General features: G+C 37.1%; 1 protein-coding gene across 1 annotated transcript in view; it reads right to left on the bottom strand.

The window, feature by feature from the left end:
- Positions 1–23,217, bottom strand: part of cfap44 (cilia and flagella associated protein 44) — a gene marked incomplete at its 5' end in the record, with an annotated part of 30,906 nt that overhangs the window by 1,557 nt on the left and 6,132 nt on the right. Inside the window, 17 exons of the mRNA XM_081376533.1 lie at positions 12–213; positions 352–468; positions 561–691; positions 4,298–4,411; positions 13,826–14,021; positions 14,111–14,314; positions 14,395–14,862; positions 17,338–17,515; positions 17,588–17,750; positions 17,839–18,044; positions 18,550–18,680; positions 18,780–18,942; positions 20,375–20,430; positions 20,514–20,793; positions 20,973–21,115; positions 22,241–22,477; positions 22,818–22,970. Of these exons, the coding sequence (XP_081232659.1) occupies positions 12–213; positions 352–468; positions 561–691; positions 4,298–4,411; positions 13,826–14,021; positions 14,111–14,314; positions 14,395–14,862; positions 17,338–17,515; positions 17,588–17,750; positions 17,839–18,044; positions 18,550–18,680; positions 18,780–18,942; positions 20,375–20,430; positions 20,514–20,793; positions 20,973–21,115; positions 22,241–22,477; positions 22,818–22,970 (3,142 nt within the window). The remainder of the gene's footprint in view (positions 1–11; positions 214–351; positions 469–560; positions 692–4,297; positions 4,412–13,825; positions 14,022–14,110; positions 14,315–14,394; positions 14,863–17,337; positions 17,516–17,587; positions 17,751–17,838; positions 18,045–18,549; positions 18,681–18,779; positions 18,943–20,374; positions 20,431–20,513; positions 20,794–20,972; positions 21,116–22,240; positions 22,478–22,817; positions 22,971–23,217) is intronic.

Below are 23,217 nucleotides of genomic sequence, written 5' to 3'. Positions count from 1 at the left end.
ACATCTCTGACCCTTTGTTCTGGCCTCCATGTCTTTAAGGTCATGTCTGAGCTGTACGTGTTGTTGTTTGGCTTGTTTATAGAGTTCTCGCTGTTCAGTCTTCTCCTCCTTTAACTCTTTAAGGCGCTTCTGCAATCGCTGTAGATCAGCTGTGTTCAGGATCAGTGCTGAGTCAAGCTTACCCGGCAAGAGACCATTATTCACATATTCAATCTGCTCAGACAAGGAGAAAGAGAGAGACTTGATATTGGTTGTGAGTTACACTTTAGCAGAGGCTGAGATGGTAAATATATGTACAATATTATAACATAAGATAATCAGCAAGTACAGTATGTGTAATTATGTTCACACCTGATGCAGTCTGAGTGGCACCACCACATCCACTTCATTCAGCCTTTGCTGCTTTTCTCGATTAATGAGCTCCAGGTCGCCCTCTGCTGCCTTGCGATTGATTTGCACAATCTTTTCCTGCACAAACAAACATACTGTCTCTTTAGGGTGTTCTTTTGAAAAACAAGAAGAAAGAAAGAAAGGTGGGAGTGGAAAGTAATATCTCTCACTTTCTTGGCCAGTGTGTCACACTCCTTCTTTAAACTGTCAACAATTTTTATCTCCTCTTGCAGCTGCTCCTCCACATCCAGACGATGTTCACGCAACCTCAGTGTGTTATCAAAGAGCTCGGGATCACAGTCTGAAACACAGAGACAGGGCCTATATTTTATACTTTGAACAGTAGTGTATATATATATATATATATATATATATATATATATATATATATATATATATATATATATATACACTACTATTCAAAGGTTTAGGATATTTATGAGTAAACTTTTTTTTTGTGAAAAAAACTTTCAGGATTCTTTGATCCATTTTATTTCTATGAAATAGAAATATTTTGTAACATTATAAATGTTTTTACTGTCACTTCTGATCAGTTGAATGTATCCTTGCTGAATAAAAGTATTAATTTAAAAGTGAATAAAAAACTGACCCTAATCTTACTCGTCCCAAACTTATATATAAGCAATATCACACTCTTAGCTGTGCGATATCACTCTATATCAGCATGTCTGATATAGAGCCATATCGCACGGCTTAGCATGTGCTGATATAGAGCCATATCGCACGGCTTAGAGCGTGATTTTGCGTTTATACAACGGTACAAGTGTGTAAATAAATAAGAAACAACAATGGCATGTTTTTAAAAATGGAGTGTCTTTTGAGCGGAACTACTTCCTTCCGCCACAGATTCAAATCTCAAATTGACAGTTTAACAGTTGAGCCCAAGTCTCCGTTACTAATTCTTCAGAACTAGCAATGAATGAACGCTGAGTTGCTTCATTGAAGCTTATTGTATGATAAAGATTAGAGTAGCCTATTATAAGAGAGAGATCGACTAAGTGAGTGCCTTACCTGCATCTAGGTGAAATTCTTCAGGTCAATATTTTATTCATAATCACAAAATCAGTTTGAATGTCTGCTGAGGAAAGCAGTATCTTTGTTTTTGTCCTTTTAACAGTTAAAAGAATAGTTCACTTAAAAATAAATTCTGTTATCATTTACTCACCCTCAAGTTCTTTCAAACCTGTATAAATTTATTTCTTCTGCTGAACACAAAAGAAGCTATTTTGAAGAATGTCAGTAACCAAACAGTGCATGTACCCTATTGACTTCCATAGTATTTAATGTTTTCCTACTATGGAAGTCAATGGGATACATCAACTTTCTGGTTACTGACATTCTTCAAAATACGTTCCTTTGCGTTCAACAGAAGAAATAAATTCATACAGGTTTGAAAGAACTTGAGGGTGAGTAAATGATAACAGAATTTTAATTTTTAAGTGAACTATTCTTTTAAGGGTGTAAGAATTGATAAATTGGGAAATTCCAGACAGTCTGTTTCGGGGGTGACCAGACCCTGAGAGGACAAAAGGACCTCTCTGGAGATTACCATTTGAACTGGCCCTCGTGCACCGTTGAGACGAAAGTCTCACCTCCGAGTCATCTTAATCTACATCTCGTTCCCTCTCCCTTCACCCCCTCTCTCTCATGCTCAGTTGATCACCTGATTTCACCCAAGAAAATGTATAGTTTAATGTGAATGATTATCACATATGAATTATGAATTAATTAAGTATTATTAAGTATGAATTAATTTCATGTTTGGTATCGTTTAAAATGTCACAGTGCGACTGGTACCAATGTCTCATTTCAGAATAAGTAAAACACAAGGTAATAAGGTTTTAAGAGTTTATGAATAGTTGACTTACGAAGGAAGGTGGTCTCTCAAGACAAATGGTCACTCACCCCCAAGAGGTGCTACCTCTGAATGCAAATTTCTTTTGTTAGCACATGTTTCCATGTGAAAGAGGTCTGGCTATTTAATGAAATGCAGCAGGGAGGTCGGGGCCTTTTCTGCACTTCAGATCGGCCCGTGAGGCTGAGAGAGAGATCTCTTAGCCTCACGTATTTCTTAAAGTTGGGTTTGCATCTTCTCTCTATTCCAGAGCATTTGATGTTTTGTATCGATTATCTTTGAATTGATTATGAAATTGGCATGATACATTTACCTGACATAATAAATTGTTACATTTGATTATTCTAACGGACTTTGACATTATTTTCATTGAAGAGTTAAACGGAATAGTCAAACATTCGCTCACTTTTAGTGAGGCACAGATATTATTAAACCCTTTCATTTATGGAGTCAGATGAAATAACGAGAGAATACATGATTAATGTATTACAAAATTAACCAACCAATACTTTGCATGAGTGAGGACAGAACACGTGATAACCTTCCCTGTGTATTGGCGAACCGGCAGATTGGACCAATATAGCGGGCCTTACAAGGGGATCTCCCATGACAGCGCTAGTTAATGCAATGTAAGTTGCTCTTAAAAGGTGTTGTTCGAAGTAAAAATGATATCCTTTTTTTACAACTAGTGGTGGAACTGATAACAAAATTCACAGTTCGGATCATTTACGGTTTTTGAGCCACGGATCGGATAATTTTTCTGATCAGCTAAAAAAATAATAATATATAATTTTTATATTATAAAAATTATAATATAAATAATATATTTATATTATAAATATATTGGGGGGGGGGGTAACTTTGCTTTTCATTTATTACTTAAAGCTCACCTGAAGTTCTTCGATAGCTAAGCTACTACATCAAAAACTACTAGCCTAACTGATTAAGTTCACACATTATTTAAAACAACACAGTCAGTAATAAAATAAGAACAAAATAACAAATTACAAGCAGAGATGAATACTAAATAACAGTTACAAAGTCTAAAAGTAGTATTCAGGTACAGAAATTAATTATTAAGCCTAAATGTAAAATAACACTATTTGTTCACTGTAGAAATTAAATATATAGTTTCATCTTTATTAAAGCTGTATTTAGTTGTTTTATTAATGACACAGACAACAGAGACAACTCTCTCTCTCTCTCTCTCTCTCTCTCTCTCTCTCTCTTTCTCTCTCTCTCTCTCTCTCGCTTCAGGTGCGTGCGGCTGAGCGTACAGATAACGCGCAAGTCCCGATTTCGGCCTCTTCTTCTGCGTTTAAAATAGTTTGAATGCGTAAATTGGCAAGACAAAACACGTCCAAACTATAAACTTTCACTCTATTTTGGTTAAATTTAGAAGTTAATCCGCGAATCAAATGCATGCCGAACCGTACGGATAACGGATCAACTGCGATCCGTTCCACCCCTATTTACAACCTTGTTTCAGTCCCTTTCAATATAAAAATCATTGCTACTGACTCACTCATAAAGACAGTCTTTACTGCCATCTAATGGCGCAATAAATTAATGTAACTTTCACTGAAGTCGAAATCACAATCACTAACGGACCCTTTCTTAATACCAAATACGGCATGATATTTATCTAAAATATTATTATTGAAAAATAATATTTAAATGAACAATATTGGCCATTTAAAAGTATAATAAGTTTGTACAATAGGAAATAAACAAGCAAACAATTCAGTCAAAAGTACAAAAGCACTAGTTATAGAACAGTATTTCAGTTAAATTAACTTTGCCCTTGGCCAAATCGACTTGCTCTGGAACAAGTAGATTAATAAGAGCAAAGATAGCCTATTATATATATTCAAAATGAATTATACCTCCTGTTTAAATTATCTACATAAGAGCCAGTGGCAAATTCCAGAAGGACTGACCGAGATAAAGCGGTTCTCGGTGGTTACATGAATGGTCGCTGACGGTCTGGAACTCACATCTTGGAAAACGTCTAAACAAATTTGATCTTACTTGGTGGGCACACACTGTCGTCCAGGGGAGCTCCAGTCTCAGAGTCATCATAATCCTCATCATTATCCCTGTCTGATTCTTCATCAGAGTCTTCATCGCTGTCATCTTCATCATCTGTCACATCATCACCTGATGGAAGGAGTAATAAACAAAACAAATATTTCATTTAAATCACGTGTTCTATATTTCAACATGATGATGGCAATCTCTGACAATTTTATGTATATCCTAACTCAGGGCTCGAAATTAACTTTTTTACTTGGTAGCACTGGTGCTCCCAACTTCAAAAAGTTAGGAGCACCAGCAAAAATTTAGGAGCACCACAACTACAAATTATATATTAACAGATTTTATTTCATCCTGTGGCCAAGATTTGAAATTTGGTCTTCTGGCCCTATATTATCTCACCCCGATGATATTGGCACATGATTTGTCATTTGACATAAATTTAGTGAAGGCAAGCTCTTCTTTGGCGATGGTGTATGCGGTGTTATATTCATAGACAGTATGGTTATATTTGACGTATCCTGCCGATTAAAAGCCTTAATAATCGAACCTGATGAACCTGATTTGTTTGCCACACACCTTTCCCTGCATTTTTTGCTTGGCACTTGGCACTCTATTGCTATTAATATGCTGTATTAATCTTTGTTAATCTTAGTTAATAAATATACAGCTGTTCATTGTTCATTAATGTTACTTCACAGTGCATTAACTATGTTAACAAATAAAAAGGCTATTAGTAGCCCGAATGTTGAAATTAACATTAACAATGTGGTTAACAAATTAACAAAGTGCAGTTTATTAATAGTACATGTTAACTGTGTTAACTAGAATTTAATAAGTGGAACATTATTGTAAAGTGTTACCGATTTGTTATACACCGATTCAGACGTCTCGTGAGTGTGTTGGACAGATCAGTTGTTTTAACCATTCATTAAAGTGAATCGGTTCAAATGAGTCATTAGTTCGCGAATCGGACGTGTCATTAGTGGACGTGTAGCCTACAGCATATGGAATTCCAACGCTGCCAATATTAAAAATAAATAAATACATAAATAAATATACAAATAAATGTAAAAAATAAAAAATAAATAAATATATAAATAAATATACATAGAAAAGCAAAAAAAACGAAAATAAAGAATTATTTATAGATTTATTTCCTTATTTATGTATATGTATTTATTTATTTTTACATTTATTTATTTCAACATTTATGTATTTCTACATTTATTTATTTATTCATTTATTTCTTCCTCCATTTCTTCCTGCGCAGGGTAATGAGGAGGGCGTGGTTTACCTCAGACATAGCAATCGAGCTCAGAGTAAGCGAAGGCGAAGGGTTGAGGCCACAGTGACACCCTGTGGCGAAATACAATAAGTATAGCTCACTGACGTTGATGCGGTCTGTGACTGCGAGGTATATGGTCAAAATCCTAAATCTTACTGTCTGTGTGACATGGATAGGCTACTCTTTATTCCGGACATGGCCGTAGAACATCGTTTGGTCTGGATTTGTAAAATGTCCTGGGCTAACAAACATGAAACAGGGACTCTGAAACGGAAGCGCTTGATATTTTCCATTTTTCGGTCAGAACTCACGGAAAGGAAGCAGGGCACATATAGGCTACAGTGAAGTCGACGCAAGCATATTGACCAATGCTTTTGAAATGAGACCATTGCATTTTAATGTAGCCTAATTTCCAAAAACAATACTGACAGCAACATAATTTTTTTTTTTATTCTATTAAGCGGTGGTAGTCTTTAGCATAAACTCATGTCCAGGGGCAACCTTATTAAATGTATGAACGTCACGTTAATCCACATCGATAAATTCAGTTAGAGGATAAGACTGTGTAGGGCAGTTAGCCTACCACTAAAATCCAACCAGAGCTTCATCAGAGCCATCAATACAGAACAGATCTTAATGCATTTACACAGCAATTAGCCTACAAGTGCATAAACATTTTATGAAGTGTTTTACATTTTGAAGACATGATGGAATCAATGAAGTGATAGGCCTACGTTTAATATGAAACTAAAACAGACACCAGGTGGCAGAAAGTCACTGTCTTAATGAGTGAGTTCAATCCACTCGTTTGATTCCTTAAAATACACAGAATCAAAAACAACTCGACGTGTTGAAGCGGTTCAGCTGTGGATTTGTTTCTGATCATTTCTATTTAGGCCTATGCGTTATTTAAATAATAAATAAATGAACAAATGTTCAAAAAGTTGGCAGAGAGGGGTCATGTTCGGGGAAACAACATAATTGTTGATAGACTATTTTTCGGGGCCATGAGTTTAATGCGCAAACCTGCGTGACCATATAGCAACTGAAATGGGTTGAAATAAAAGACGGCGCCGTCCACAGAGACATTTCTATGTGCACTATTTCATCCGTGAAAACCTTAGTCCCCTGGCTATCATGTCAGAATCTGCCATTCAAAATAAATTTTGCCTGCCACGGCAGCAAATTCAGCAGCTTATAGATCTTGTTGTTGGCCCGACTTTGTCAAGACAAACCCGACGGAGCTCAGCTCATGAAATTCAACTGCTGTCGCTCTTCTCTTTCTTTTCTCTCTGCTGTAGCTGTTGATTATGTTTTGCGTGTTGCGCTTTTATTGAGATCATCCAATAAAATTTGTGATTTACACCAATAATGTGATGCGGGCAATTAACCCTTCTTGTGGAGTAAATGAATAGACTACTATGGCAAAATATATTATGATAGTATAAATGGTAGCCATATAGGCTACTGCCAGTTAGTGTAGCGGTTGATTCACATTTGAATGCGCAACCTCTCATGTCCAAACATAGCCTATCATTAATGATACGTTTGGACATGAGAGGTTGCGGATTCGCACAATAATTTCTAAATTATATAAAATATCCACGTACACGGTTGGATTTAGTTTGCAATTTGGATTATAAGACTCACGAGTCCTGATAAATGCAATTTCAACTATTTCTGAAGTGCTTCTATTATAAAGAACACCGCATTCTCACATAATGCAGTTAAACAGCCCCTGCATAGAGTGAATAATCGATTTTTGAGCCATTGATAACCTATTACAGCACCTGCCAACGTCGCACTTAAGAAGGTTTACCTTGCAACCTCCTAAGGTATAGTTGGGGGAACACGCCTAGAAATGGTATAGCCTACCTTTAGTTAAGTTATATCTTTAGAGTCTTCGTAGCGCGCGCTAAGAGAACGTTATCGGGACATTCAGCCCTGATTATTTTGCATGCACTCCCCTCCAAACGCAATTTTACTCTTAGCTTGCTTCTGTTTTTCAAACATGGAAGTGTGACAAAGGCACATATAGGCTAAGGCCTATATAAATTCTCTAATGTGGATACTCAGTTTTAGTCTAGTTTTAGTCGACGAAATACAATAAGATTTTAGTCGACTAAATCTACAGTAGATTTAGTCGACTAAAATATAATGGGTTTAAATTGAAATGCATTAATTTAGAATTTCTCTAAAATTCCCAAACCCATATAGGCTACTCCTGGAGAAAACATATATTAACCTGCTAATATGAATGATTTTAAAGTTTTAACATGCAATACAGATACAGATTTAACTACTGTAACTTAAAAAAAATATCTTAAAATTAAATAAAACCACTTTTCCTAAAGTAGAACACAGTCTTCTTTTCAATGAATGATATATGCATGATATATGCATTCTTTATAACTACTTGCATACATCATTCTCTATTCTTTCAAGCAGACATATTTATTTGTATGAATGAAATATAATTAATCCTTATTAAAGCTATTAATGAGCAATGAATGCTTTTATCTTTTGCTTTTGTTGCTTGATCAATATTAAGGACACAGACCGCATTAAGTTTATTACTCACTGTCACTTTAAGACATCGAATCATGTCCAATGACATGCGGATCCAATTGCACTGATGCACATGCGATACATACACTCAGGGGCGTCGGACTGGGGGGATAAAGGGTACCGAGTTCCCAGGGCCCGAGGCAGGGGGGGGGCCCTTAGAAGTCAGTTTTCTATACATACATATACATGCACTAACATTTTTATAACATTTATGTACAAATAAAAAAGTTCCTGTGCAAAACTAAACTTGTAGTTAGGCACTGGTTTGGTATAAAAAAGTGATTTTCATGCTGTGCAGGGCCCCACCACCCCTCTCGAATCAATGTAAATGGTACGACCCGCAGGTCAGGTGCTTCTGCTACGGACCCGCGGTGAATCAGTTGATGAGAGACAGGAGGAGCTGGAGTGAGCTGTGATAGGAATTAGGAAGACAGGGGAAGAGTCATGTCTTTCCTTAAGAAAGGAAAATAAGGGGCTAAAAAACGAAAAGAAAAGAAGATTAAAGAGAGAAAGGCAAATGAGGGCAAGCAGTTGCTCACTCAGTTTTTTGAAAAGAAAGGTGAGCTCCAAATGCATCATCGAGCATTGACATTGTTTTAACATAAATATCTACTCCAGGTAGAATAGCATACATTTATGTTCGTACTCTGTTTGAATAATATACCAATACTTTATAGTATCACACCATACATACAGGGATGCAAACAGCGCGCTTTTCGGCGCCTCGCGCTTTTTTCACGTCAGTTTGGGTGACAAAGTCATCTGAGGCCATTCCATAGCTTAATGTGAGGGACAGATGTCGTATTACATCATTAAAGTTTACGGAAACTCGTTTTCGCTCCTCTGCGGCTGTCAATCTCCATTCAGTAACAGCTAACTTAACTAACGTTATTCAAACAGCGCGCGCGCCTCTGCCGGTTACAGCAGGATGCACGGTAAAACTCTCTCCAATATGATATATTAACATTATAATGCTTGATCTGTAGAGAAAAGGCTGTGGATTTACATAAAATGACTTTATTTTGTTGGAGTTTGTTGCTGTTTTTAAACGACTCGCTACCGTGTGCCTGTTAGATCACAAGGACTATGAATCGGCATCAGACGCACAATAACTGGAATTTAAAACTGAAGAAACAAATGATCAATAAACTGTTGGACAGATAAACACTAGAATGTGTGCGCTCGACATGTCTTCGCTTTGTGCCGTGAACTTTTAAATGCACACTTGCTGTGACTCCATGTCGCTTTGAGCACATCATTCTGCACCTGCGATGCGCATACGCGCTTTGTGCGCTCTGTTTTGAAGCGTTTCATACCTAGCCTGCTCAATGCATTTCAAATAAGCATAATTTAATTGTGTATTATTTCTGTGTAGTGTAGCGTAGGCTATATAAATACACTTCTAAATTCTTGACATTAATATATAAATATAAAATTGAGAAATGTATGATTGCCTAATTGAATTTTATAAGAGTACTAATAGCAATTTGTTTTTATTAACGTGTAGATTTGATAAAATTACTGTGCAGATTTTTTCAAGAATTACTTTTTGCTGCTGATTTATAGGCCTACACTCAATAAGTTTAATAAAAATACAAAATAATACATTTATGTAATATTTAAAGGTGTTAACCGTAATCTTACTCTGCAGAAATCAGATGTTTACATGAAAACACTGTATATTTCCCTCCATTGTCAAAATCTAACACCGCAAAAACACAGATCATTAGCGCCTATTTTACCGCATTGCTTTGCAAATTAGCTCGCGCACGCTCTTACATTAAGTACAGAATTGTTCTCAGTTTAATGCACATCTTAATGATTGAAAATTACTAATTTTAAAAACGTAATTCAAAGACTGAATGTCTAGTTTGGCGGTTAGTGTACCCTGTGATTCTATAGTCTGCATTTATTTTAAACAGACAAATAATCATCAATTAACTTATACTTTTGACAATAAAACAAAAATATATTAATCAGAGTGTGGCTTATTTTGTTTACATTTTACGTGTTTTTATGATTAAAAATGCAATACCCCACCCATTGGTATCACTATGGTATTTGGTACGGGGGCCCAGCAAGATGGTTTGTACCCAGGGCCCAAAATTTGGTGCTACGCCCCTGCATACACTCACAACTGTTTAAGACATAACCGACATAATTTACGTGAATACTCTCCAAAACTGACATTTAGACATAATGTTGTGTGTATTTGTCCATTCAGACACGAAAGAGAGCTCAATTCTGTACTCGTGCGCTGTATAGGTGTCTATGTGTGCATGGCTGCACGCTTCGGGTCGGGTGTGTGCGCACAGAAAACCGTACCGAATAGAGCTCTTTTTTGCGTCGTCACTCTTATTCAGATCTACATGTCTGCTCTCCTCATTCTCCCAGACGTGTACATGTTTTAACGTTTTATGAGACATGCAGCGCATGCCAACTCGTGTGTGCCGCTGGGTAGATCATGTCACAGTACAATTGTGCGCATCTACCACAAATGCAGGACATCATACTGGATCGCTTTCTAAATCGTCACTATCTAACATTTTCGTCTAGTTTTTATTCGTTGACGAAAATGTCAATAGATTTTCGTCATAGTTTTTGTCATTCAAAACTAGTTTTTATTTAGTTATCGTCTCGTTTTCGTCTGTGAAAAAATGTCGTTGACGAAAATAATGACGAAAATTATTCGTCAACGAAATTAACACTGCCCTACAGTCTTATCCTCTAACTGAATTTATCGATGTGGATTAACGTGACGTTCATACATTTAATAAGGTTTATGCTAAAGACTACCACCGCTTAATAGAATAAAAAAAAAATTCTGTTGCTGTCAGTATTGTTTTTGGAAATTAGGCTACATTAAAATGCAATGGTCTCATTTCAAAAGCATTGGTCAATATGCTTGCGTCGACTTCACTGTAGCCTATATGTGCCCTGCTTCCTTTCCGTGAGTTCTGACCGAAAAATGGAAAATATCAAGCGCTTCCGTTTCAGAGTCCCTGTTTCATGTTTGTTAGCCCAGGACATTTTACAAATCCAGACCAAACGATGTTCTACGGCCATGTCCGGAATAAAGAGTAGCCTATCCATGTCACACAGACAGTAAGATTTAGGATTTTGACCATATACCTCGCAGTCACAGACCGCATCAACGTCAGTGAGCTATACTTATTGTATTTCGCCACAGGGTGTCACTGTGGCCTCAACCCTTCGCCTTCGCTTACTCTGAGCTCGATTGCTATGTCTGAGGTAAACCACGCCCTCCTCATTACCCTGCGCAGGAAGAAATGGAGGAAGAAATAAATGAAGAAATAAATAAATGTAGAAATACATAAGTGTTGAAATAAATAAATGTAAAAATAAATAAATGTATAAATAAATAAATGTATAAATGAATAAATGTATAAATAAATAAAAGAATAAATAAATAAATATGGAAAAAAAATATATATACATAAGGAAATAAATCTATAAATAATTCTTTATTTTCGTTTTTTTGCTTTTCTATGTATATTTATTTATATATTTATTTTTTTATTTTTTTATTTTTTACATTTATTTGTATATTTATTTATGTATTTATTTATTTTTAATATTGGCAGCGCTGGAATTCCATAATAGCACGCGTTGTGTGATTATCCCGGTAGTTTATTTTTTAGCACAATTCACACTCCACGGTAATTTAGGAGAAAAAAAAATCTCCGAATGCTCCACGTGAAACTTCGGTCTTCCGCCCTTTTTCTGTCGTGTCAGATGATTTAGATTAATATGCGCGTCAAGCGCAACAGTCACTCACGCACCGATCAAATAAGGCTTTGGCGGCCGCCAAAAACAAATCAATGCAGGAAAAACCCCGGGATTGGTTATATAACGTTGGATAGAATGACGGTCCGGCCATCGCGTATCATAAGGTACACACTGTGAAGTTTTTTGCAAACGTTGTTAAGAGAAATGAAAACAGGTCGCACCACAGCCATTATTTGCACTCGCACAAATGCTCCCAAATATATTTTTAGGTCGCACAGATTAAATTTCAGGAGCATATGCGACCAAAATGGTCGCAATTTCGAGCCTTGTCATAACTGTTCCTGCCATTGCATTACAGTTTACCCAAAAAATCAAGACAAATTATATATTGCAACCTGAAAATAAAGACCATTGAGCTCATTTTACTAGTTCTCATTACTGTATTGTGAAATACAGAGTTCTCATTACAGAGAGACAAATATTAATATATATTTAACCCTCAGACGGTCTTCGTTTCGGAGTCACATCCTGGGCCTTCCCGGTCAGAAGTGACCGGAGGCCTAAAAATGAAACTTCCTCCATCCCAGTAAAACCAATGCAATTTATTTTTGTTCTATAATATTTATTCTTTTTAATTTTGTATTTTGAGATCATTTTATTGAATTTATTAATATTTATGCAATATTTATGGTCTATTTTTGCCATTGAAATTAATAAAAAAAATTATATAAATATATGTATTTTTTTATTTTTTATTTATGCAGTATTTTAGTTTAATATAGAGTCTAGGCCTTCAAAAAAAAATGTTTGAAGCAGATTAGCACCATCTGGTGAGAGTATGGAGAGAAAGCGTAGGAGCATGGTGTAACCACTAGATGGCATCTACAGTTCTCTATGGAGAGGCATGTGAATTCCCCAGCTGTTTATGGACACATTTACTTTTTTTTTTGTACAGAATTTGAAACAAAAAATGCAATTCATTCAATTATAACACTTTTTGTAAAATAATATTATTATTTTTTATTTTTTTTATTTTTTTTTTCAATTTCCCATTCATTTTCTATGGGGGTCATTTTTGACCGAAGACCACAAGTGTGACTATTTTTTTTTTTACCACTTAGCATGCTCGAATCATGACCCCAATTTTTTTGTGTGTGCACATACCTAATGCCATACAAGTCACCAAGTTTCGTAACATTCCAATGAAGCTGTGATTTTTAAAAATTCAAAACAGATTTTTTGTAATCAAAATTTATTGGTGTTTATGTGTATAAAAGTGTGTGTGTATGTGTGTGTGTGTGTGGGTGGGTGTGTCTTTTTTGTACTCTTGATGTTGTAGAGTGTCACCCCTTTACAGCGGTGTACTTTTTTTTAGGATTGAGGCCGATTTGTAGATTGTACACACAAAAATTCGGAGAATTTTTTTTTTTTTTGTCAATTTCCCATTCATTTCCTATGGGTCGGTCATTTCTGACCGAAGACCAAAATCGTCACTATTTTTTTACGACCACTTAGCATGCTCGGATCATGACCTCAATTTTTTTTTGTATCCACATACCTAATGCCATAAAAGTCACCAAGTTTCATAACATTCCGATGAAGCTGTGATTTTTAGAAATTCAAAACAGAAAATTTATCGGTCAGAAATGACCGAGGACCGTCTGAGGGTTAAAGGATCATGATAGCATGAACTGCCTTTAATTTATTAGAAATGTATTAATTTTAATATAAAAAAAATGCAAAACAGTAATGAGAATCATCATTACAATAAGTATATTTTAGATAATAAGATAAAAAGATTTTAAAAAATCTTAATATATTCCCTTTATGCACTTATTTTTATTAGTTTTCAGGGTGAAATGTGACATTTTGAGATTCACCAGGTGAAATACACAGAACACACACTTACAGCTCACCTTCACCTCCATGTGTTTCTTTCTTCTTCGTACGCTTGATCTTTTTCTTAAACACTCTGGTGAGGAACTCCTCAAACTTGTTGTTCTCCCCCAGTGAGGCCTGAAAGGTGGCGGTGAGAGTTTTCTCCTTCCCTTGGAGTCTCAGGATGTCTCTCTTCTTCTGCTCCATCTGATTCTTACATTCATGCATCTTGGCCTGACACACAAAACAATGAATATGGAAACTGTTCTGTACTGGACACACACACATCATACAATCCCATGCACAAATAAAAACACACCCACCCTGATCTCTTGCTCTTCCTGTATATAGGTGCTCAGTCGCTCCTGTAGTATGTCCTCTCTCTTCTCGAACTCCTTCAAAAGCAGCAGCTCCTCAAACAGAGTCACATGTCTCAGATCAGCCAGTTTCATGTACACATCCAACTCTTGCTTCTCGTGACGCAACGCACGTAACTCAGCGTCGAAACGCCACACTGCCTCCTCCATCTGCAGAAAGAGAGAAAGACATTTGAAGGATTGCGATAAATAAAATTCCCCTCGATATTCCTAATGCACACCAAACTCGCCTGTTTAAGAAGTTTGACCTGCTGGTACAGGTTTTTGGTCTCCTCAACTTCTCTCATCTCTTTCTCTAGCTCTGTGAGCTCCTCTTCCTGCTTTTGAGAGACTGTTTCCACACCTTCGTCCTCCATGTGCGTGCTCTGAGCCTCAGTGTGTGTGTCTTGCATCTCTTGTTCAAGCAGCTCCAGGATGTTCTCCCCATTCTGTTGTTCATCCAAACCAGTGGAAGCCATCTTGGCCCTAAGAGTGGCATAATGCTCCAAGGTTGCCCGGGTGTATCTGTGTTTCCTCTCGGGCATCTCTTCTGGCATTAAGACAGGCACAGCTGGCAGTGGATGACGCTTCTCAGGTGGCAGGTGCTGCTGGATCGCCTGTAGCTGCTCTAACTTGGCATGGAGCTGAGACACGATCTCCACCTTACTGTCTCGAAGAGCCATCACACGAGAGTTCATCTCAGACTTCATCTCAAAGATCTGTAGCATACATGAAAAAACATGCATGTATCTGTTAAATCAAACCATTTAGTAGATCATAAGAGCTTATTGTCGTACTAAGATTTATTAGTTAAAGGTGCTGTATGTAGTTTTTCTACCAAAACGAATCCTTTTTTTATTGCCTGTGTGTGAAGGGGTTGTAATCTCACATTAAAATTATCCACTTTGCGGGTTTTGCTATTACCTCTGAAAGCAAGTATTCTTATTTTTATGTGAAGGTCCCGGGTCGGATTTACCGCCAGTGACGTCACCTGCATGCGCGCTCCTGAGCCTCTCGCCTCGTCAAGCCTACTGAATTTGCACTCAACAGCGACGACACTGCAACTTATGACATGAGGCGTTTCTCAATGTCAAGGAAGGATTCTCGGAAGCCAGAATTTCGAGGATGCTACGTCATCGACATCCGTCTAAGGACTGTTCTAATGTCGAGGATCCTCGGAATTTCCACCAAGGACTGAGTCCTTCGTTCGAAAAATATCCCATATACAGGAAAGGATGCATATGTGTAGCCTTCGCGCTCTTCGCGCTCTCAAATCACCCACAATCCTATGCGCGCAGCTTTGCTATCTTGTTAAAAAAAATTCAAAATGTTGGACGTTACCGGAGTCGGAGCGTTAACGGGTCAATATGCTTTCAAATGTAAATATATTTACGTTACCAAACATTTGTTTTAAAAAATAATTACATCCATTATGTTAAGGGTCAAATTGACCCACACTGTTTAAACACTATTGACAGTCAAATAATCAATATGATTAAAAAGGAGTTTATTGATTTAAAAACGATTATATTGCCTGAGTGAACAGAACTGCGTCCATAGCAACACTCTGTTTTTCATTTTCACTGACGTAATGACGCACTGACGTGCACTTGCTAGCCTGTTCCATTTACGTGTTCTCCGAATGCTAAAGAGGAGCATCGCCTAGCCTCTGAAGGAAGTGACTTGGAAGGACCAGTCCTGCCAAGGAAGTATCCTTGACATTGAGAAACACCTATGGACTTATGACTTATGCAACTTATGACATATCTGATAACACTAAGAAACGACCTGCGCCCAACAAAACACAGACTCCAACACAAACTCCACATATTGATAAAAAAAAAAAAAAAAGTTTTTTTCTGCTGAAGCTCGTAAGGCCAGACGTGAATCGGATCAACATCGGCAGGGCATTTGAATAATGGAGAAACCTTATCTACAAACCTAGAATGTACATTCTAGGTTTGAAAATGTGAAGTCCTGAAGACTACATCCTGAAGAAAATGTGAAGTAGTGCTTGCAGTGGCAAAATTCGGCACGGTTGATAGGGTTCCATACTTATGGTACGAGCATGGAGCATTAGTTCAACGTCAAGCTGATAAAAGTAGCCTATTATTTTAACGTTGCAGTGGGAGTTTACCTGAGTTTCCAGCATGTTGTGGGATGCTTTGTGTGTTACGTCCGGTTGCGTCTCAGTCTGGGCCGGTACCCAGTGCTCGCTCATAAATTCGAGCACGCGTAAGAGCACGCGCTTGTAAACTTATTGGTTGCAATCTGAAACATCACCGCTAGAGGCCGCTAAAAACTACATACAGCACCTTTAAAAAGACACCAAATCATTTAAAGAGGACCTTACACTGCTAGTAAAGTTTTTTTTTTTGTTTTTTTTTGCCATAAGCACAATCATAAGACTAATAAGACTCCAATTCACAAGCACAAAAAAAATCCAATTCAGTTTTTCATTATGATGAATTCACTAAAACACACTAAAATGTTGTTTTTTATGAAAATAATATTTCCATCCACAATAATATGCAAAATGGAGGCAATGTTTCAAAGGTTTGGGGCTAGTAAGAATTCAGCAAGGACATATTAAATTGTTAAGGACTTATTAACGTATTAAAGAGACAGTAAAGATATTTTATAAGATTTTTATTTCAAATAAATGCTGGTCTCATGAACTTTTTATTAATCAAAGATCCCTAAAAAAATGTATCACTGTTTCCAACCAATTATTAAGCAGCACAACTGTTTTCAACATAGATAATAATAAGAAATGTTTCTTAAGCAGCAAATCAGCATATGATTTCTGAAGGATCATGTGACACTGCAGATTAGTGTAATGGATGCTGATAAATCAGGTTTGCTATTACGTGAATAAATCAAATCAAATTAAATTTAAATATATTGAAATTTAAAACAGTTATTGCAAATTGTGGTAATATTTCACAATATTACTGTTTAACTGTTTTTTAATTAAATAAATAAAGCATTGGTGAACATTAAAGACTTCTTTCAAAGAAGTGTGTGTTTAATTTTTTTTTTTTTTTTTTTATAAACATTTTCATGTTTTACTTATGCATTCTGACTGAGTATTACACAGTTCAAGTTCACTGTCTTATTATTTTTACATTGTGGACATTTTACATTTCTATTTAGGAAAGTGTGATTTTTGCTGATTCGTTTGTGTCATTCACCTTCTTCTCCAGTTCCACTAACTGCACTCTCTTTTTGTCCACGTTCATCCTCAGGTGTTCAGGAACAGTAAAGTCTTTCGCTGACTTCAGCTTAAAGTCGCCCATTTTCTCTTTAGCCAATCGAATCGCTTCCACATCCTTAGGGTCCTCGTAGTCCTCACTGGGCTTTGAGGCATAGCTGAGGAAGCATTAAAAATGTTACACACATAAACACAGAGACCAAGAGACACACACACTGGCATTCACTCACAGTTCTGCCCACTCTTTTTTCCTCTTCTCTATCATGGCTCGAGCTTTCTCTGCCTTCTCCGCAGCTTTGCGGAGTTTCTCTGCCTCTCTGTTGCCCAGTTTACGAGACCCTGACTGCATCCTTCCTGACTGCATCATTGAATCTGTTACCAGCTCATCCTGCACTGCTTAGAAAGAGAGAAGTAGAACGATGACTGCACACATACACTCTAAAAGTCTAAGTGTCAAGTTAACACACTCATCCTGTCTCACGTGAAATGTTGCTGGCTTCTTTGCCAGGCTGTGCTTTGTTCCGCCAATGCTCTTGTTCCACGTTTGCGCTCTGAGAGGCCACTGTGCCGTGCTGGTGCAGATGCATTTGTATGGCAGGCAGAGCCAACAGTCTGTAGTTGGAGATCTTATGTCCATTCTTAAACGCATACACCGTGACCGTGTCCTGCACCACTGACTCCCAGAACCTACAGAGAAAATAGCAACATGAAAGAATAACAAAAGCCGTGGTACTCAATTGTTTCTTCCTACAAATCAATAAGAATAAATTACATTTACAAATTAAAAAAAAGTTTTATTGAAAACATCTAAGACTAAAGGGAGAGCTCATTAAAAAATTAAACTTCCGTCATCATACTCACCCTCATATCATTGACTTTCTTCTTCTGTAGAACACAAAATAAGATTTTTAAGACTGTTTCAACTGTTTTTGTCTATTCAATGAAAGTCATAAGAGTACAATGTTGTTTTGGACCCCATTGACTGTCATTGTATGTCCAGACACATTAAAAATATCTTCTTTTGTGTTGCACAGAAGAAAGTCAGTCATACATATTTGGAACAACAATGAGGGTGAGTAAATGATAAAAGAATTTATTTGGTAACATATTTGGAGAAATTTGAAGAGAAAGTGGTATTGAAAAGAAAAAGAAAAAACATGTAAATAAGTGGATATGCATGGATGTATAGTACATTGTCTGTAGTTTTTTTAGGCCAATCCGGTGTTTCTCCTCCTCCCAGGCCAGTTCTTTCCTGACCTCCATCACTCTTTCTTCAGTCTGTCTTTCAATCTCCTCGTGGAAGCGCGTGTCCAGTTCAAACTCCTACAAACACCCATAAAATATTATGTTAGATTATTGTGTCAATGTAATCATTACAATGCAATAGGTGAGTGAGCGGGGAAGAGTGTGAGAGCTGTGCACCGAGTGATGGAGGCGAATGTGTTCAGGAAGGCTCTGGTTCTGCTCCAGTAAAGCTTGAAATCGACTCTGCAGTTCAGCCAGCTTCTTACGCCGCTCCTGTTTCCTCTCTTCAGCTTCCTTATGCATGCGGTCCAGCTCCAGCTTCTGTTTAGCTGTTTCTATGCTGCACACACACACTTATGTTAACTAAACAAGCACCATGCATGGTAATAGAAATGGAAATTCTGTCATTATGACTCTTACAAAATATGATTATATACAATATATATATATATATATATATATATATATATATAATGATTATTACAATATATAACAATATATATACAATATATAAATATTACAACTGTTTTCAACATTGATAATAATAATAAATGTTTCTTGAGCACCAAATGAGCATATCAGAATAATTTCTGAAGGATCATGTAACACTGAAGACTGAAGAATTGGCTGCTGAAAATTCCGTTTTTCACAGCTATTTTAAATCGTAATAACATTTTACAATATTACTGTTTTACTGTATTTTGATCAAATAAATGCAGCCTTGGTGAGGATAAGAGAGTTGAATGGTAGTTTATTTAGTTTTGTGTGAAACATTTTAAAGATTATTTACAATTGACAGTACCTCTATGGCACACTTGGGCGCTATGGTACACAGAAAAGCATGGAGATAAGCACTGCTCTTGTGTCTTTGTAAGTAGCAAAAACACAAGCCTTGACCCTACTGCTTGCTTTATTTACATATAATATATACATTATACACCATATACACATTGTCACCTGCACAGGCGTAACTATCGGTAAGCAGGGTAAGCGGTTGCTTACGGGCCCGGACCAATCAGGGGCCCGCCCGCGTTGCTGGAAGATATTGATTGACAGCCAGGTCCCCCTATCGCATTTTACTACTTTTAGTCTGATCGCATTTTAATTTTTGCGAATTGATTTGAATAAATAATGACAACAACATATTTGACTGATCATTAAATAAATGTTTGAAACGAACAATGATGAATTTGGTGTAATTTGTTTCGAATTGGGACTGGGGAATCCCCGGGTGAACATGCGTATTGCGTGCAAAACAGTAAAAAACGTTGAACTTGAGACAGATATGGAGTCGTCAAATTTTAAACACAAAAGTGGCTTTCAAAAGCGTAAACGAAAAGAGGAATTTGATAAATTAATTAATAAATTAACAAAAATAGCAATAGGAAAATAGTAAGGTTCTTTAAAAAGATGACACAGGGGAAGATCGAGATTGAGATGGAGCAAGAGAGTGAAGCAAGTAAAGCACCTGAAGCGACCGTTGGTAGGATATGATATATTAAGGATATGATCGACAACTTCGCACAGAGGAAAGCCTGGAAAATGCAGCTATAATGTAAGCGAGCATCTTTTTTTATGTATTTGGACCTAGGCCTATGTATATAGCAGTGACAGTAACAGTAACAATGTGTTATTATGGTGCGCCGTCACCAGCAGGTTTTTTTTTTTTTTTTTTTTTTGTGCGCGTAGGGTCATCACGTGTTGTAGTAGGGGGGCCCGCCTTGATAATCCTGCTTAAGGGCCCGGTGTTGGCTCGTTACGCCACTGGTCACCTGTAAGCAGATGGATCCTCTATGTCCTGTGCTGCTTTCTCCAACTCCAGCCCAGCCTGTTTTCATGACAGAATAAGATGGTAAAGTTGAAACACATAAGTACACACTAACCCACCCACAAACATACATATACACTAACCCGTGGAGAGGGCACTTTGGCATGTTTGAGCTGCATGGCTTTCTGGAGCTCCTCCTCTGGCAAACAGCTGAAGGAAAAGATGTTGCCATCCTCTCCTGCGGTCAGGACAAACATGTCATCAAAGCTGAAGCGGAGGTGGCACACATGGCCGTACTGGTTGTCATGGACGCTGAGGGCCCAGTAAGCCTGCATGGAGCTGAGCTGATGGTCAGAGGCCTGTACAGGGTACGCCCGAATACTGCCATCCTCCATGCCACATAACAATAACTGCCTGCTGGAACTAAGATAGGAAGAATGAGAAGTAAGGTGTGGAAAATATCATACTTCTGATTAATTGCTGAATAAAAAAAAAGAAACAGAATCCAATAAGGAAACTAATAATGATTTCTCAGTTCCTAGGCTATTAGAGAAACACATGCACACATAGACACACCAAGTGTAGAGAGAGAAAAACCTTACTTGAAAGTGATGGTGAGAATGGGGTTATGGTCTGTGTCATGCACAGGTAAGAAGAAGAAGGGCTCATCTTTTCTCTCTAATGGATCTTGAATCTGCTCTTCAGAGAATTTACAGTGGTACAGATACCCTGAGTCATAGCCACCCTGAAAGAGAGAGTGAGAGAAAGAGAAAGAGGGGCAATTCAGTGACACACACAGTACATTTATTAGTAACACTGATGTTAAAAAGTCTGGGATATAAAAGATTTTTTAAAAGAAGTATCTTATGCTCACCGAGGCTGCATTTATTTGAGCAAAATACAGTATAAAAAAAAAAAAAAAGTTATATTGTTAAGATCACCATTTGGATTGCCAGTGATAGCCACCAGAGGGCACTCCACCCCTAACAATTGCCACTCAGTCATGGAATTCATTCCCCATAATCCTTTGCCTGGACTCATCATAAATGATGGCTTTCAGCTGTTCCTCATTACCTTGTCAGTCTCAGCCTATTTAAACCATGTTCACAGCCTTATTCGGACGGTAACTGTTTCTCATGGGGTCGTAAGGTATTTTCAACATTGACAGGGGTTCGTTGGTGATTTTATTGCCGTCCAAATCCAGAATGTCAGCGTTTTTCTCCCACCACCAGCGTAAAAATCCCCAGCTGAATTACCTACTGTTTTTTGACCCTTTTGCCTGTGTTTCCTGCCTTGTTTGCTTGTTTGGATTGCCTGCCTGGTTATTGACCTGTTGCCTGTATTTTAGATTACAGTCTGGATTGTCCAGACTAATAAAAGCTGCGTTTGGATCTCCAACCTTTCGTGTCTCGGAGCAGTTTGTACAAATATTGTGAAATATTATAACAATTTAAAATAACTGTTTTGAATATATTTAAAAAGCAATCTATTCATGTGATAGCAAACCTGAATTTTCATGTTCAGTGTCACATGGTCCTTCAGAAATCATATTTGCTGATTTATAATCACAAATCATAATATGCTGATTTGCTCATGAAACATTTCTTATTACCATCATTGAGCTCCATAATAATTTTGTGGAAACAATTATATATTTTACAGGATTCTTTGATGAATAGAAAGTTCAAAATAACTGTTTAGCATTAATTTGAAATATAAATATTTTGCAACATTAAAGATGTATTTACTGTCACTTTTTGATCAATTTAATGCATCCTTACTGAATAACAGTATTATTTTCTTTTAAAAATATCTTACTAACCTCAAACTTTTGAACGGTAGTGTTATGTCTGTGAGTGTATTTATTTACCATAGAAAGCCAGAATGACCCTGGTGTTGAGTAAAAGCCACAGTGTAGAGCACTGGGTTGAGATGGAATGTAAAGAGGAGGCAGTTCCACTTCTTCCTCATCTTCTTCTTCCTCTTTCTCCTGTAGTTCCTCCTCTGTGGCATCTGGCTTCTGCTCCAGCAGTTTCTTCAAGCGTTCCTCCCTCTCTTTCTTTTTCTTCTCTTTTCTTGCCTGCCTGAGTGTTACCTCTGCATCTCTCTGATAACACACATGCATCCAATTATAGCAGCAGAACATCTTAGACATTATTACAGACCATTGCTATGATTTTAATCATTTTGTTTGTATCATCACTGTGCATATAAATAATGATTAATTTTAATAATATAAATCCCAATCAATAGAATTCAAATTAAATGTAGAAAAATAGTTTAAAAAAATAATAAATTAAAGTTTTTTTTAAAATAATTTATTTTAAAATAATACATTTTAAAAGTAAATAAAATATGAATGAAAGCTGAATACAACTAAATGAAACAGCAATACAAACTTAAAGAGAAATAGAGAGAGAATGGCAAAGAGAGAGTCAGTGGATAACCTTAATTCGGGACTTGATGCTTTTGAAGCAGAAATGCATTGTGGGAAGTCCTGAAAGCTGGAAGGTGTTTCCACCAGTCTGTGCTCCAGGATCAGGACATTGAACTTCCACCACGTGACCATTTTGACAGAAGATCAGCAAAGTGTTTTTTTCCTTTAAACACATACACAAAGCTTCAGTGCGCTACAATAAATCATATGATACAGGATTTGGAGTAAAATCAACCTAGGGTCCTTTGCACCATGACCTCGAGCCAAACACCCCCCCCCCCCCCCCCCAGAAGCCTTTTTTCCCTTGGCCGAACATTATTAAAGTTAGAGCTTATTTAGAGATATCAGCCGAACGACACCCATTTCCAGGAATGCATTAATATTTTGTTGGTAGTACCAGTTTGCAACAA

Source organism: Scardinius erythrophthalmus (assembly GCF_964197995.2).
Source record: "Scardinius erythrophthalmus genome assembly, chromosome: 10".
NCBI lineage: Eukaryota > Metazoa > Chordata > Actinopteri > Cypriniformes > Leuciscidae > Scardinius > Scardinius erythrophthalmus.
The sequence above is the reverse complement of the archived record's forward strand: the minus strand, read 5'-3'. Positions and strand labels throughout refer to the sequence as shown.